At 48.7% G+C, this 17,301-nt stretch overlaps 1 protein-coding gene across 2 annotated transcripts; it reads right to left on the bottom strand.

Annotated features, from left to right (window-relative positions):
* Positions 1-871: 871 nt before the first annotated feature.
* On the bottom strand, positions 872-17,253 carry ralbp1 (ralA binding protein 1). Of its 2 annotated transcripts, none has more exons than XM_049000782.1 (10): positions 17,167-17,253; positions 15,157-15,490; positions 13,328-13,756; positions 12,875-13,224; positions 10,462-10,623; positions 10,238-10,369; positions 10,042-10,152; positions 9,691-9,812; positions 9,420-9,540; positions 872-1,908 (listed from the first exon to the last, which is right to left on the bottom strand). In XM_049000782.1, exons 2-10 carry the CDS (start codon positions 15,401-15,403, stop codon positions 1,609-1,611), a joined length of 1,974 nt encoding a protein of 657 aa, XP_048856739.1. In that variant the 5' UTR covers positions 15,404-15,490; positions 17,167-17,253; the 3' UTR covers positions 872-1,608. The 2 variants fall into 2 exon arrangements, with proteins under 2 accessions (XP_048856739.1, XP_048856738.1); XM_049000781.1 differs by lacking the exon at positions 17,167-17,253 and adding an exon at positions 16,786-17,147.
* Positions 17,254-17,301: the final 48 nt, after the last annotated feature.

A 17,301-nucleotide genomic window follows, 5' to 3' on the forward strand; every position in this document is an offset into this window, starting at 1 on the left:
GGGACAGGCTGTCATGTACTGAACATGGCAGAGCTGCTGGTCCTCGTGCTTCAGTGTCTTGACATTATACCCAGCTGGGGCTGACCCAGTAGTTCGGCACTGTGGGCCTGGTGCCGGCGCCGGAGGGACTGACCCAGCAGCTCGGCAGTGTGGGCCTGGTGCCGGCGCCGGAGGGACTGACTCAGCAGCTCGTAAGTATGGGTCTGGTGCCGGCGCCGGAGGGACTGACCCAGCAGCTCGTGAGTGTGGGCCTGGTGCCGAAGCTGAAGGGACTGACCCAGCAGCTCGGGAGTGTGGGCCTGATGCCGAAGGGACTGACCCAGCAGCTCGGGAGTGTGGGCCTGATGCCGAAGGGACTGACCCAGCAGCTCGGGAGTGTGGGCCTGGTGCCGAAGGGACTGACCCAGCAGCTCGGCAGTGTGGGCCTGGTGCCGGCGCCGGAGGGACTGACCCAGCAGCTCGGGAGTGTGGGCCTGATGCCGGTGCCGAAGGGACTGACCCAGCAGCTCGGCAGTGTGGGCCTGGTGCCGGCGCCGGAGGGACTGACCCAGCAGCTCGTGAGTGTGGGCCTGGTGCCGAAGCTGAAGGGACTGACCCAGCAGCTCGGGAGTGTGGGCCTGATGCCGAAGGGACTGACCCAGCAGCTCGGGAGTGTGGGCCTGGTGCCGGAGGGACTGACCCAGCAGCTCGGGAGTGTGGGCCTGGTGCCGAAGGGACTGACCCAGCAGCTCGGGAGTGTGGGCCTGGTGCCGAAGCCGGAGGGACTGACCCAGCAGCTCGGGAGTGTGGGCCTGGTGCCGAAGCCGGAGGGACTGACCCAGCATCTCGGGAGTGTGGGCCTGGTGCCGGCGCCGAAGGGACTGACCCAGCAGCTCGGGAGTGTGGGCCTGGTGCCGAAGGGACTGACCCAGCAGCTCGGGAGTGTGGGCCTGGTGCCGAAGCCGGAGGGACTGACCCAGCAGCTCGGGAGTGTGGGCCTGGTGCCGAAGCCGGAGGGACTGACCCAGCAGCTCAAGAATGTGAGCCTGGTGCCAAAGCTGAAGGGACTGACCCAGCAGCTCGGGAGTGTGGACCTGGTGCCGAAGCCGGAGGGACTGACCCAGCAGCTCGGGAGTGTGGGCCTGGTGCCAAAGCTGAAGGGACTGACCCAGCAGCTCGGGAGTGTGGGCCTGGTGCCGAAGCCGAAGGGACTGATCCAGCAGCTCGTAAGTGTGGGCCTGGCGCTGGATTCACACACAGCTAAGCGACAACAATACTTCACAAAAATAAATGAGTAATATATTTATATATGTGTATGTATATCTATATATGCGCATATTCAATAAGTGAAATAATCCAAGCTTCCCCACACATCCAGAAGTCACACAGACAGGACATTGACTGGAGTTCCCTGGCCGTACTCCAAGGCACCTTTACATGTCCCACTGCAACTGCAGCGCTGGGTAAGCTTGCACATCACAGCTTGCATGGTGCCCGTCCTCTGCTGTGCTTTTTTTTGCTGGGTGGGGAATAGTGCATAAGTGCTCCTGGTCCGCTCTGTGCCTGTCCAGGTGCTTCATGATGCCCCCCCCTCACAGATGCAGGGCCAGGACAGCCGGGAGGAATGACTCACAGGTTAGTTTCCCAGCGGTCCTTGCTGGGTGAAGGTTTCAGGACTTCCTTGGTGACCTTGCCATTAGAGGGAGCTGGAGAGTCACCTGCAGGCACTGCGGGCTGTGTGGCACTGCGCTTGCCAGGCTCCTCAGGCCGGGCTTCGGGGCTTGGCTGCGACGGCTGGCCTGCCTGCACCGACTGCGCCACCTGCTCCTGCTGCAGCTTATGTGACTGCAGGAGGCGGAGCTGCACGCGTAGCTCAATGATGGCCTCCTGCTCCTCGTGGATGGCCTGATTCAGGTGCGTGTTCTTGTTCTGCAGGATGAGCAGATTGACAGGTCATCAAACGCCTAAGATTCTAACAGGTCAGGATGCTGTTCAGCCAAATGGCTACTTCAATATTAGTTTAAATACTAGCATTCATGGCCATAAGTGGAAATTAGCTTTACACATCTTGTAGTTGGAGTATGGAACAATCTTCCTGCTAGTGTAGTGCAAGCTCAAATCCTGGGTTCCTTTAAATCACAGCTAGATAGATTTTTAAAACTCTGAGCTATTAGTTAGTTCTCCCTAAACGAACTTGATGGGCCAAATGGCCTCCTCTCGTTTGTAAATTTATTATGTTCTTATGATCTTAACGCCAAATCAGGTGAGGCTGGGGAGCATCCACTGGTACAGCATGTTGCCCCAACCACCACACAATGAAATGCCTCGGGATCCCAGTTGGTGACCGCCCCCCCCAGGCCAACATGCGATACAGCCCCACTCTCCAGAAATGGCCATCTGTCTGCCACAACCAGGTATTACATGGATATCCCCTTAGGTTGGTCCAGCTGCCCGGGTCTTCAGCAATGAGGATCCAGCGAGACGGATCAGTTAGAGGGAATCGGACCACATGGCCGTAGTGCCGTAACTGACACTCCCTCTCAATGCAGGTAATGTGCCTCATTCGGGACTCCAGCAATGAGGATCCAGCGAGACGGATGAGTTTCAGGGAATCGGACCACATGGCCGTAGTGCCGTAACTGACACTCCCTCTCAATGCAGGTAATGTGCCTCATTCGGGACTCCAGCAATGAAGATCCAGCGAGATGGATCAGTTTCAGGGAATCGGACCACATGGCCGTAGTGCCGTAACTGACACTCTCTCTCAATGCAGGTAATGTGCCTCATTCAGGACTCCAGCAATGAAGATCCAGCGAGACGGATCAGTTTCAGGGAATCGGACCACATGGCCGTAGTGCCGTACCTGACACTCATCTCAGTGCACGTAATGTGCCTCATTCGGAATTCCAGCAATGAGGATCCTGCGAGACGTATCAATTTCAGGGAATCGGACCACATGGCCGTAGTGACGTACCTGACACTCCCTCTCAGTGCAGGTAATGTGCCTCATTCGGGACTCCGCTAGCAACTGCTCGTTCGATACAAAGTAAAACTAGCAGTACCCAAGGATTCTCCGAAGAGAGACAGTGTCGAAGGAGTCCAGTCCAGGGAGTACCAGGACACTGAAGACTTGGACCTTTGTCCTCTTACAAAGATATGATAAGTACTACATATCCCTTTCCAGCAACCTCATAACCTCATAAAGCTCTCCCAGTCCATCTACTTACTTCATAGGGAGAGTCACCAGAGACATGAACATCACTGCTGAAGTAAGTGAACCTCTGGACGATGTCGACATTCTCTCCATAGACAGACACACTACTAAAAGGCCTGGATCTTGTTTTTATCCAGGACACTCACAAACCCAGACACTCAGACTCCTCGCTAAGTCTCTCAAGAGCACAGATCAGAGCCTCCATTGACTCCACAAAGACCACAGCATCATCTGCAAAGTCAAGATTGGTGAATCTATCTTCACCAATAGATGCCCCACAGCCGCTGGACCAATACCCAGCGCATGCAAGCAGAGTAGGAGCAAGAACACACCCCTGATGAACACCAGAATCAACTGGGAAAAACATGGAGGTTCTCCCTCCACTCTGCACAGCACTCTCAGTAAGTAAAATAAGTAAGTAAAACTTTATAAAGTGCTTTTGAAAAGTCCAAAGCAATCAACCATACAGCACATAAACAGTAAAATATGCAATAACAATAAAATTAAAGTCTAACCAAAAGCTTGTTTAAATAAAACAGTTTTAAGACTATGTTTAAAACAATCAACTGAATCGGTAGCACATACTGAAGGAGGAAGTTCGTTCCATAACCTCGGGGCAGCAGACTAGAACGCACGGCCGCCATGACTCTTTGACTTGGTGCGTGAAACAACTAACAACCCTTTCTCCTGAGATTTGAGCATTCGAGTGGTTTCATAATGGCTACGAAGAGCCTTTAAATACTTTGGGGTTTGACTATTCAGGGCCCTACAGGTAATCACCAGGAACTTAAACCTTATCCTAAAATCAACAGCAAGCCAGTGCAAAAATGACAATATAGGTGTTATATGCGACTTTCTACTAGAAGATATTGGAAGCCTAGCTGCAGCATTTTGTAATGCTTGGAGATGGGAAACACAAGTCTTATTCAGTCCCAAAAACAAAGCATTACAGTCGTCCAAACGAGCCGCATTACAAGCTCAGCTCTAGACATTACTGCACGGAGCTTGGAGATTTGTTTTACATGAACGAAACAAGATCATGTAAATGATTTAATATGAGCATCAAAAGATAAAGACTGATCTAAAACCATTGCAAGGTCACTTACACAAGGCTGAGCTTTCAACGATCACCCGACTGGCAACCCACCGCGCACCGCGCATTTCAAATACAACATAACCCCCCTAAGGCCCCAGGTCGGTCAGAGGTACAATACTAGACGTTCTATAGCCTCATTATCCGCCGCAACTTTTCTCGATCAGCTCCCACAGTCCTTCAACCTTACCTCTGAAGCGTCAAGTGTAAATGAACTTGAACAGGTAACCGTGAACATGGTGGAATCATTTCGTACCACTCTTGATCATGTAGCGCCACTCAAGAAAATAAAACAGAGATAAGAAACCTGCCCCCTGGTACTCTGACCGTACACGGGAACTTAAACAAGCTTCACGCAAGCTAGAACGCAAATGGCGGTCAACAAAACTAGAAGTTTTTAGATCTGCCTGGAAAGAGAGCCTGTCTAAGTATAGACAAGCACTAGTGACTGCTAGGTCTATGTATCTCTCTAAACTAATAGAAGAGAACAAAACCAATCCTAAATTCCTGTTTGAATCTGTATCTAGGTTAACAAAGAATCCTTCAATGTTAAACTCACAAGTCCCAGAAGCTCTTAGGAGTGATGACTTTATTGCGTTTTTTAATAATAAAATAACTACTATTAGACATACCATCACTAGCACGCCCACAGCTGCACACAACCACCAATCTTCTGTTAGTGCTAGTGCTATTAGTACTAATGATAACACCTTTGAATGTTTCTCTCCTGTAGTGCGGACAGAACTCCTTAAGTTAATTTCCTCTGGCAAACCCACTACTAGCCTTGTTGACCCAATACCCACCAGTCTACTTAAGGAAATCGCACCACTGATTAGCACTACATTGTTAAACTTGTTAAACTCATCTCTTAGGCTTAGATATGTTCCTATATCTTTTAAAATGGCTGTTATTAGACCTATCCTAAAGAAGCCAAATCTTGAACCTAGTGACTTGGGTCTATAGTGTCCTATCTCAAATCTTCCCTTCATTTCTAAAATTCTGGAGAAAGTTGTTGCTCACCAGCTGTCTTCCTTTCTTCAAAAAAATAGTGCTAACGAACTATATCAGTCTGGTTTCAGACCCAATCATAGCACAGAAACGGCCTTAGTCAAAGTCATGAACGACTTGCTTATGGCTTCCGACCGTGGCTGTATATCGCTATTATTCTTACTGGATCTAAATGCAGCATTCGATACTGTAGACCATAATATTCTTCTGGACCGGCTGGAAACATTGATTGGCATTAAAGGGACAGCACTCCTGTGGTTTCGTTCCTATTTAACTGATCGTTACCAGTTTGTCCATGTAAACAATGAGTCATCCAAAGCCACTAAAGTAAGATATGGTGTCCCACAGGGATCAGTGTTGGGCCCACTACTGTTCAATCTATATATGCTACCACTTGGTAACATTATTAGAAATTACGGTATTAATTTTCATTGTTATGCTGATGATACACAATTGTATCTATCTGTCAAACCTAGCGACGCATCCCAGCTCTCTTCTTTAGCCGACTGTCTGCTAGACATTCGTTGTTGGATGGCAAGGAATTTCCTCATGTTAAATACAGAAAAAACTGAGGTTCTTTTAATCGGTCCTAAGGATGCTCGTAATAAGTTTGTAAACCCCAACCCTAGCGGCGTCCCTACTCAGTTTAAAACAGTGGTCAGAGATCTTGGTGTCCTGGTAGACTCCGACTTCTGCTTCAGTGCTCACATAAATGGCATTACCACAGCATTCTACCATCTACGGAACATAGCCAAGCTTCGGAAGATGCTTTCCTTTCAAGATGCAGAGAAACTAATACATGCCTTTATAACTTCCAGATTGGACTACTGTAATGCCCTCCTTTCGGGTTGTCCATCTGGATCCCTACATAAACTTCAGTTAGTACAAAATGCAGCAGCCAGAGTTCTCACAAAAACTAAAAAATTTGATCACATTAGCCCTATACTGTCCTCCCTGCACTGGCTACCAGTCAAATCTAGGATTGACTACAAAATACTGCTATTAACCTACAGAGCTCTGAATGGCCTTGCACCACAATATCTTAATGATCTTCTGGTCCCTTACAACCCTTCTCGCTTGCTTCGATCACAAGGAGCAGGATATCTATTAGTTCCTAGAGTAGACAGGACTACGGCAGGCTGCAGAGCATTCTCTTACAGAGCTCCGCAGCTGTGGAATGGTCTCCCGGCGGATGTGCGGGATTCAGGCACACTCTCGCTATTCAAGTCTAGATTAAAAACGCACTTGTATAGTTTAGCGTATAGGAAACCTAGTTCTAGTTCCAGCTAGTCGCTCACTCCCGGTTAGACTAACAGTATGAGGTGAAGAGCTGGGTGGGGATCGGTGTCCTTGGCTTTGGATAAACTGATGCGTCAGTGCTGTCACTCTGGCCTTACACTAGAGTGCTGATGTTCAGGGAGTCCCCATGCCTGTGTTCCCGCCTGTCTCTCCCTCTTTCTCATGCTGCTATAGCCAGATCTGCCGGAGCCTAGATGAATATTGCACTCAATCATTTTGCTTGCACTGCCTCTAGTTTCCTCAACTCTGGCTAATACTCTATTTTCTTACTTCCTCCCCCACCCCTTCTGGGGTGTGCTGCCCGGAGAACCATAACATCGAGGAATTTATGCTTCTGCTGCCTGCAAGACCACTACCTCCACTTCCGGCAACTACCCTCCAGCCTGCCTGCCCTTGGCTCACGGATGCCTCTCCTTCCTCCCCTGCTGCTGTGCCACTGTTGATCTTGCCATCATGCATTAAGCACCCCGTGCCTGCACCGGTCTGCCCCTGCATCGAGACTGAAATTTCAACCCCTGTATTAGCTTAAATTATATAATCTTGTTTTGTTTGACTCTTCTGCCGGCCCCTGGAGGATGGGCCCCCCCTTTGGGTCTGGTTCCTCCCAAGGTTTCTTCCTCTTAGGGAGTTTTTCCTTGCCACCGTTGCCTTTGGCTTACTCACTGGGGGGTCTTTACGTGGCAGAAATGTAAAGCGCATTGAGACAATGTAATGTTGTGATAATGCGCTATATAAATAAAATTGCATTGCATTATGAGACCAAATAATGTCAGCCAAAGGAAGTGTGTATAGGGAAAAAGAAGGGGCCCAAGGATAGATCCCAGAGGTACTTCACTATTTTCAGTGCTGCTGTATCAGACTCCCCTCACCCAGACATAAAAAGACCCATCTGATAAGCAAGATGAAAATCAATTTAATGCAGAACCAGAGATTCCAATCAAATTCTGTAACCTATTAATCAAAACTTTATGATCAAGTGTGTCGAACGCCACAGTAAGATGGAGTACCAACACTGAACAGTCACCATTGTCTGCAGCCATTAAAATATCATTAAAAACTAAGAGCTGTCTCAGTAGAATGCTTTTTATGAAAACCTGACTGAAATGATCAAGAAACTGACATTTCACCAAATAGACACAGCTGCTGTTCAGCCACCTTTTCCAAGATTTTACTAAAAAGGTCATTTAGAAATTGGGCTGAAGCTGACAGGTAAAGAAGACTCTAAGTGAATTTTCTTCAATAGAGGGTGTACAGCCACCTGTTTAAAATACAAGGGGACGCACCCTTGCAGCAAGGACCAGTTTATAATTGATACTATAAGCAGAGCTACAGACTCAAAGGCAACAAGCAGAAGGGAAATAAGGTTTCATCTTAGGTAATAAATCAGAGAGATCCGCAAGCAAAATTGCAATGAAAGAAGTGAAGGACTCAGATCCATACATAAATAACCAAACGGTGGCTGGCTGAGCAATGTCATTTAGAATACCAGTACAATGATCATTAAAAGTCTGTAGTAGCGATTCCACGTTGTCCTCATCAGCTAATACGTTGGGAGAACTCAGAGATAACGAAGTTAGTTATAATGTGACTACATTTCACGTAGTCATAGCAACTCCAACTTACAGATTAGTTTGACCCTCTGGGAACTTGGGATAGGGAACACTGACTGGGGCATGATCACACATTTCATTCAATATCATAAACTTAATTTATGGCAAATAAATTATTTCTTATATATTTGTTTTGGCATTAAACTCATCTTAATCGTAGTGTACTTTGTAAATATGTCAGATTTATGTGAAGTTTGTAGTTTAGCATCAAATATAGACATTGCAAAATACAGTTTGGCACATTTGCAGAAACATTATAAAAGTACAAAGTAAGCAATGGTGGAAGTTTGTCTTGATCCCAGATATCTGATCACCAAAGTCTTGGCTACATGAAGATGACTGAATAGTGTAGTTGCAACATTCAGTTGGATAAATAAGAAAAATCGAACTCATATCACTATTTCTGGGCTCCTTTCATTGAATATGCAGCAACTTTTATGTGTATGAATGAGCCATTGACACCTGTCCACACCCCCCCCCCCCCCTTTTATGGCGCTGATGGGGATGTATCTGGATCGCGTTTCACTGCTTCGTTGTTCATCTAATTACCATGAAAATGTGATTTGAATACGCGGAAATACGGCTATTTATAATGCGAATAGCGATATTCAGGTGAGGGTGGCACTACACGCGTGCAAGTCCGATGCAGGTAAAACAAAGAAAGGTGACATGGTTCACTTTTTTGCTGATATAACCTAACTTAAAAAACTTTAATACTTCCGACAATGGACGTTTTGAAAAGACGACAGATTATGGATTTAGCCAACGTTTTTTTTCATGATTCTACATGAAGATTTCAGTGAGATATAAACTGAGAAAGACATGAAAAGTACGCTGCGTTGCCCCCAGGGGGTTAAAAGCGTTCATTATGGATAAAAAAAAAAAAAGATTTTTTTTTTTTTATCAATTGCCGACTTACAAAGTGGATCATCGACATGAAGGTTAAAATCACCCAAAAAAATCTGGTCTATGAATCATTTTCTGTTTGTGCCACCAGCTGTTCCCATCCTTACCCCTGAGTCACGAAGCGCCACTCCTGCTTCCTAGCTGGGGCACGCCCACTTTACCACTAAGCCATGAACCTTGGGATATGTTAGTCTGTAAAGGATCCACTGGGTGCATCCTTCACCACTCGGCAAAAGGAGGACACATTTCGACAGCATGCCCGAAACCTGCTCTAGGCCTACGGTTGGCATGACAACGTCTCTCCTCTCACCTCCAGCTCCTCATTCTGCCTCTGCAGGTCCTCCAGAATGATCTGCAGTTCCTCCTCATCCTCGCTCTCACTCTCGCTGTCCGAGGAGTACTCCTCCGTCTCGCTGCGGGCCTGCTGCCGGCTACAGCAAGGAGGGCAGGACAATCAGAACCATGCAGGTGCTCTGGGTGCCCATTCAGAATTCAGCTACAACTTCAAAGCACATTTATGGAGTCTGGTTGCTGTCAGAAATAACGGCTGAACAGCAGACTTTGCGGCTCCTCCCCCTGACCTCTGGATGTCGGCAATTTCCGCCCGCAGCCGCTCCACCTCCTCTTTCTCCGTGGCAATCTGCCGGCGAAGCACCTGCTCCAAAGCAATAAGCTCCTCCTGCTCCGTCAAGATCTCGTTCTCCTATGGTGGGACAATGGAGCACAAAGCTGTACAGGCGCATATTCAACATTGTTTACATGAGACTTCTGCTGACTGTTCATCTGCAAAAAATACATACATAAATCTGGTAACTTAACTAGCAGTTTAACAGCTGTAAGCTGATATGCTTCTTATCAATAATCCTGTCAGACTAATTATGGGTCAGTCATGAGAAGGACCGACCAAAACAAAGAGCAGAACACTGCCTCACCTGTGCCAGGAGGATGTTGATAACCTCCTCTTCGTTCTCCGTCATCTCCTCCTTAGACACATCTTCCTTGGAGAGGCTGGCGATCTCCTGGGCAATCTTGGTCTCACACTCCTGTGGTTCCCGAGGAGACAGTGTATTAGAGGAAGCTGAAATAGCTGTGATATGAGGAAAGGTGGCGAGTCAGCACAGCATTGACCTGTCGCTTAGCCTCTCGTAGCTTGCGCTTCAGGGCGGTCAGGATGCGCTGCACCTCCCACAGACGCTCCTCCTTGGACAGATCCTTCACACCCGCCTGCAGGTCCCGATGGAGGCAGTTCAGCAGGAACTCCTGTCCATACACATGGGGAGCGGTGACACTTGGAACTCCCATAATTCCAAAAGCAGGCCGGCCATTGAGGAGTGTGGCCAGCACAGGCTCACCTGACGGCGGATCTCCTCTTTGATGCTCTCCTGGGTGTCGGGCAGCGCTGGCATGGTGGCCATGTTTGACCAGCGCAGAGGACGGATGGCTGACTTCAGAAGCACATCCCCGAAGAGCTCCTTCACATGGGTGAAGAAGATGTACAGCACACGATTCCCAATCTGGAGAAGGGGTGATAGATTAGGGTCCGCAGCTCCCAGCAACAAGCTCCCACATTCATCAAGCATCCTGGGACATTAGCACTGCGGGGACATTAGCATCCAGGGGCAATATCACTGCGGGGACATTAGCATCCAGGGGCAATATCACTGTGGGGACATTAGCATCCAGGGGCAATATCACTGTGGGGACATTAACACTGCAGAGCATTGGCATCCTGGGGCTTTATCACTGCAAGGCATTATCACTGTGAAACATTAACATTCTGGGGCATTAGCACCCATTAGCATTAGCACTGCAGAGCATTGGCATCCAGGGGCATTAGCATAAAGCAGTGGTTCTCAAAGTCGGTCCTCGGGCCCCACTGTCCTGCTTGTTTTCCTGCTATCCCTGCCCCACACACACAAGTCCCAGCTGTATTTCAGCTTCTGATTGACTGAACACACCTGATCCAGGTAATCAGCAGTTGTTTAGGGGAGGGATAGCTGGCAAACAAGCAGGGCAGTTGGGCCCGAGGACCGAGTTTGAAAACCTCTGGCATAAAGGGACATTAACACTGCAGAGCATTAGCATCCTGGGGCATTAGCACTGCGAGGCATTAGCACTGCAGAGCATTAACTTTCTGGGGCATTAGCACTGCAGAGCATTAGCATCCAGGGGCATTAGCACTGCAGAGCATTGGCGTCCAGGGACATTAGCAATGCAGAGCATTAGCGTCCAGGGGCATTAGCACTGCAGAGCATTGGCATCCAGGGACATTAGCACTGCAGAGCATTAGCATCCAGGGACATTAGCATTGCAAAGCATTAGCATCCAGGGACATTAGCATTGCAAAGCATTAGCATCCAGGGACATTAGCACTGCAGAGCATTGGTATTCAGGGACATTAGCTTGGTGGGCATTAAGATCTTGGGGCATTATCACCACAGGGCATTAGAACTGCACTATATTAGTATCCTGGGGCACTCTCACCAGGGGAATTATCATCCTGTAGCATTATCTCCAGTGGAATTAGCATCCCGGAGCATTATCTCCAGGGGGATTAACATCCTGGGGCATTATCACCATAGATCATGGGTGGCGAACCTGAGCCAAGGAAAGCTGCTGTGGGTGCAGGTTTTTCAGATGACCTTTAAATCAGCGAATTACAGTGGGTCCCCATGGCTGTAGTTGAGAACCTTTACTTTATTACCGACTGACTGAGAAGTCATTCCAAAAATCGCACAGTGCAGACGTGCGAGGTAAAATCAGGCAGGTGGTACGGATCTGGGGACAACACTAACCGTTTATCTCAAGGGGGTTAACTTCTTATTTGTTATTTATGTCATATCTGCCCAGTGCATGTTTGTTTACACAGCTTAAAAGCCAAAATCAATTTTTACTTATATGTTGCAGTGTGTGTGTGTTACACACACACACATATATATATATATATATATATATATATATATATATATATATATATATATATATATATATATATATATATATATATATATATATATATATATATATATATATATATATATATATATATATATATATATATATATATATAAAAATGACAAATCAATAATTGCAATTAATCGTCAGCAATTTCGTGATCATGGCAGCCCTAGGCGCGAGAAAGACTGGGGCTCAGACATTCATCATCACTAGCTCTGCGAATATAACATGGACGGCTGCAGGCTCAAACTGGCAGCACAGGATCAGAGCCCCTCATTCTGAATGACAGGATAAATCAGGCATCTTACAGTTTCAGACATTCAACACTGCACTTCTGAAGCTTTTACACAGAAAGCCTTTCTGGAGAACAACAGCCAGAACTTCCCAGCATGAGATAAGTCATTTTGAAGGAAATCTTAGTGATCGGCTCCAGCGCCCCCACCCAAGGGTGAGGCCAAACCAGGCCGGACAATGACAGGCAGAGCTGGATTTATTCATGTTCCCTAGTGAATGGAAATCCTGCAGCACAGCTGTAACCGGCTAAAGAGCAGAAATGGCTGTACTGATAACGGATGACAGAGCACAGCCCCCACTAATATCAGAAAGCACCTAAACCCCTTAAAAACAGAGCCACCTGTTCCCAGGGCTTTTTACACATGGAGGTTTCAGCCACAAATTACAGACCCTTCATATGTTTGACGGAACAGAAGCGAAACAGTCACGCTCGCCTGTTTTGTAATGCAGTCCTCTGTCCACTCTCTAATCTACAATGTACATTTGCTCCCTCCAAGTGTCGCAAGGCCTGACCTGCACCGTGGGGTTGAGGACAATAGAGATGTTCTGGATATTCATCTTGGTGTCGGCCTCCCTGCCAATGACGTGGTCCATGTGGGTGATGAGCCAGGCCAGCAGGAGACGCCCACAGGCGGGAGCCTCGGCCAGCAGCCGCTGGCACTCCTGCACCTTGTCGGCCTCAGTAGGCCGACCACAGGCCTCCTCCAGGCGGGCTGCCACGTCACGGCCCAGCAGACTGTCAGGCAGCTCACGCAGGTACTGCTTCAGGAGGCTGGCCACTGTGTGGGGGTCATACTCCTCCAGGCAGGGACACTCCTCACGGTCATACGCCGCCTTCAGTTCATCCACCTTGGATTTCATCCCTGCGGGGGGGTAGGACATGACAGTGAAGGTGGGCACAGAGGGCATGGGGGGGGGGGGGCACAGCGACCACAGCTGGCAGGAACAGGGAGCTCCACGGCCTACCTGAGACACGGTATATGCCCTCGCACTTCATGCCGTAATTCTCAATGTAGGTGACACACTCCCTGAAGATGGCGGGCAGCTGGATGCCGTCATAGAGCGCCGTCCTTTTCACGGCCTCGTCCAGCGGCACTCCGAAGACAGGCCGGCGTGACGGCACCTCAGCGGGGACGGGCTCCAGCTCGCCGCTCGGCTTCTTCTTCTTCTTCTTCTCTTTCCATTGCTTCACCACGTCCGCTGCTGTCAGGTCCTTGGACTTCTTCTCCTTGGCCTTGTCCTCCTTGGGCTTCTCCTTCACCTTAAAGTCCTTCTCCTTCTTCTTGGAAAAGCTGGGCTTCTTGAATACGTGGATGCCCTTGGAGCGCTTCATTTTAGATGGGCTCTCAGCCTCGTCTGCTGAACTGTCCTCCTGAAAGGCGGCGTATCCCTCAGCTTGTTAGGCAAGGAAAACAAAAAATGGAGAGAGTGGAGGGTTAAAACACAACCCCAATCTCAAAAGCACGCAAGCACAGGATAAGGGGTAATGAATGAAACAATATGGAAGACGGGAGGTCAGCCCTTTCCCCACTGGCCCTCCCTCCCCTGTGACGTCCATCCGGCCTACCCACCCCTATCCCTGTGACGTCCATCCGGCCTACCCACCCCTATCCCTGTGACGTCCATCCGGCCTACCCACCCCTATCCCTGTGACGTCCATCCGGCCTACCCACCCCTATCCCTGTGACGTCCATCCGGCCTACCCACCCCTATCCCTGTGACGTCCATCCGGCCTACCCACCCCTATCCCTGTGACGTCCATCCGGCCTACCCACCCCTGTCCCTGTGACGTCCATCCAGCCTACCCACCCGTCCCTGTGATGTCCATCCGGCCTACCCACCCCTATCCCTGTGACGTCCATCCGGCCTACCCACCCCTGTCCCTGTGACGTCCATCCAGCCTACCCACCCGTCCCTGTGATGTCCATCCGGCCTACCCACCCGTCCCTGTGATGTCCATCCGGCCTACCCACCCATCCCTGTGACGTCTCTCCTTCCTTCTCTGCGGCTGTACCACTGTTCATCCTGCAATCTGAAGCAGCACCAGCACCTGCATGTACTTACCTGCCTGCCCCCCTTAAATCTTAAGATTTGAACTGTGTAAATTAGGATTTCATCATCTTGCTCATCTGACTTCCTCTGCTGCCCCCTGGAGGATGGGCTCCCCCTTTGGGTCTGGTTAGGATTAGGGCTTCCCCTGCTGCCCCCTGGAAGATGGGTCCCCCTTTGGGTCTGGTTAGGGTTAGGGCTTCCTCTGCTGCCCCCTGGAGGATGGGTCCCCCTTTGAGTCTGGTTAGGCTTAGGGCTTCCTCTGCTGCCCCCTGGAGGATGGGCTCCCCCTTTGAGTCTGGTTCCTCCCAAGGTTTCTTCCTTCTAGGGAGTTTTTCTTGCCACTGTCGCCTCTGGCTTGCTCATTGGGGGCTTTGGGCAGGGATAATGTAAAGTGCTTTGGGACAATGTAATGTTGTGAAAATGTGCTATTCAACTGATTTGAACAGCGACGAATCACATAAATGCCGGTATTTCCCGGCTTTCCCAGCTAGCATCTTTGAAAAGGTGTTTATATACAATCTTTGGTCCAACTTAAAGCTACTTTCCCCTGGAAAATGAATGATCAAACTGTGTTTGCACCACAGAATGCACCATCCACAATGCTTCATTTTCCTTCTGTTTCATGGCTTCTCACACCCCCCAAACCTAGTCCTTGTGATGAAGGCGATGTGAGAGGAGTCCTACGCACACTGGCATGTTATGCCAAGGCTCCAGGGGACGCGGAGCTTAAAAGCCATACTTACTTCTCTTCTCCTTTTTCTTGAACTTGTTCTTCTTCTTGCTGTGCTCCTTGTCGTCGTCCGAAACTGCGTCGGGGGGCTCGTGGTGGTGCCCGTCATGAGGAGGTGAGGGCTCCCCTGTGCGGTACAGGCCAGGGAACTTGGTGGGGCTGATCTCCTCAGAGCTGGGTGTGCGGGCCACGCCTCCCGGGGCCTCGGCCCGCCGCTGCTCACCAGGGCTACTGCTGGGGGGCAGGAAGCACTCCGTCATGGCGGCAGCGGCCTTGCTGTCCTCCGGCTATGCTTAGATGCAGGGGCACATCACTGCTCCATGGCACCAGCAGGGCCCAGAAACACACTGCAACACACACCGATGTACCATTAGTGGTCAGCAGTCACTCATGCAGCCGTGCGCAAGGGGACAGTGTAATACCCAGAAAGCAGATTAAGCTGGAAACACCCTCAGACAAAATATCAGCTAATATTTTACCATACATTAGTAATTACATCATTAGTCAAAGCCAATATAACATTACTGATCACCAATCTGTATCAGAAAGACTGAAGATGTCATATTCAGATTGAACAAGAAAATAGAAACAGAACTACATAAGAAACACACATCGTTGTATTTTAAATAATAATGATTAAGTGACCTCAAGTTTATAGCTGAATTTTATATCTAAGTTGTGTCTGTAAGGCACTTGGCAGACTGGAGAATAATGATGGTGAACATGCAGCACTAGCTGCTGAATAAAGCAGGTTAACAAAGAGCAGTCATTTCAGTTTCAGAATAACAATGGGCAAGCAACAGCAAAAAAACAGAGGAGCTGCCTTTAAGCGAAGATGTTTGCAGTGTGACGTGCTCACACCTCTCTTTGAATGACACGCTTTACCTCACCAGCAGCCTGGGTCCAACTCTTAAACGCCCCAAGGATGTGGAGCAGGTTTAGAGCTCAGAACTGTAGAGGACACGTTACTCATTGCCACACACTTTGCAACCTGTTTTTTCAGCTGCAAATACACCCAAAAACTCCTAACGAGCTGCCCTGTAGTAAAATAAATGCCTCTGAAGAGAAAACACCGCAGGGCCGTCTATTTTTGGATGACTTTTTTAAATTAAGTTCTTTGCACGACGACAGCAGGTGGCGCTCATCCGTGCTTATGCTTCTTTTCCTACTTTTTTGGTCTCCCCCCCCCCTAGGATTTCATGCTTCGATGAACCAGATCATATCGGAGTAGAATGTGGCCCATATTAGTATGGTTTTGGGGTCCAGGGTGACATTCCTGAAGAAGAACCTGTCATTCAGACTGGTGTGCAAGTGCAGGGCAACAAAATACACAATTTAACTGTACGTTAACTAATCGTAAATTATTATTCATTAGACCAAAACGGTGCCAGTTGGGGAGACTCAGTCAAGAAGGGTAATGACAAGCCCCCTCTATAGCTGCTTTTTGTCATAAAGACGAGTGAGGGTTATTCTTTAAACATGGAAAAGCTGATAAATTAAACCGCGACATAAAACTACCTCCATATTACATATTTCACCATCTGGTGTACTCCAATTATCTTTCTCTGAAAAAAAAATCCATCTTGCTTATTTCTGATGCTTGAAATGTAATCACACATCTGTGTGTGCATAAGAAACCAACCTTCCCGAGGGAAGCCGGAATGACAAGCCGCTTGGGGGGTGGGGAGTGACGGTCGAAGGCAGCTGGCCTCTGCGGCGATCAGCTGGACAGTTAGCGGTGTCCCGGTATCGGTTTGACTAGTCCACGGGCTGGTATATGTCTGGTTACCGGTATATGAGCTGAGGCATCGACAGCGGGAAGAAGTTCATGCCGATGAGAAGCTGTGCTGTGCTTTTATAGCCAGGCCCATCTTTCTGTTCAAGCTGTCCAGAAGGTCCGCTCTAACCACCTCTACATCTTAGCTGTATGGCCGAAGCGAGATCATAAAACCGGTTCACGGATCATCGCGATCGTGCGTTTTTAAGCAAGAATAACTATATATAAAACAGTTTTCAAACTAACCTGTTTTGATGAATTTCGATAGGAAGCTTCCTGTTGTCTCTTTCGGTAGCGAGAAATCCCGACAGAGCATGCGTGACGCCCCCCCCCCCGTTGATATTTTGGGATTTGTAGTTTTCTCTCTTAATGACGTTCGAC

The sequence above is a fragment of the Brienomyrus brachyistius genome, unplaced genomic scaffold (assembly GCF_023856365.1).
Source record: "Brienomyrus brachyistius isolate T26 unplaced genomic scaffold, BBRACH_0.4 scaffold53, whole genome shotgun sequence".
Lineage (NCBI taxonomy): Eukaryota > Metazoa > Chordata > Actinopteri > Osteoglossiformes > Mormyridae > Brienomyrus > Brienomyrus brachyistius.

What these genes read in the sequence shown, in the direction of transcription:
- ralbp1 (XM_049000782.1), bottom strand. Translation starts at nt 15,403, where the DNA reads ATGACGGAGTGCTTCCTGCCCCCCAGCAGTAGCCCTGGTGAGCAGCGG. An exon ending in GGGCATATACCGTGTCTCAG is followed by an intron (nt 13,225 to 13,327) that starts GTAGGCCGTGGA and finishes ACCCCCCCGCAG; the next exon opens with GGATGAAATCCAAGGTGGAT. An exon ending in AAGAGGAGATCCGCCGTCAG is followed by an intron (nt 10,370 to 10,461) that starts GTGAGCCTGTGC and finishes GTGTATGGACAG; the next exon opens with GAGTTCCTGCTGAACTGCCT.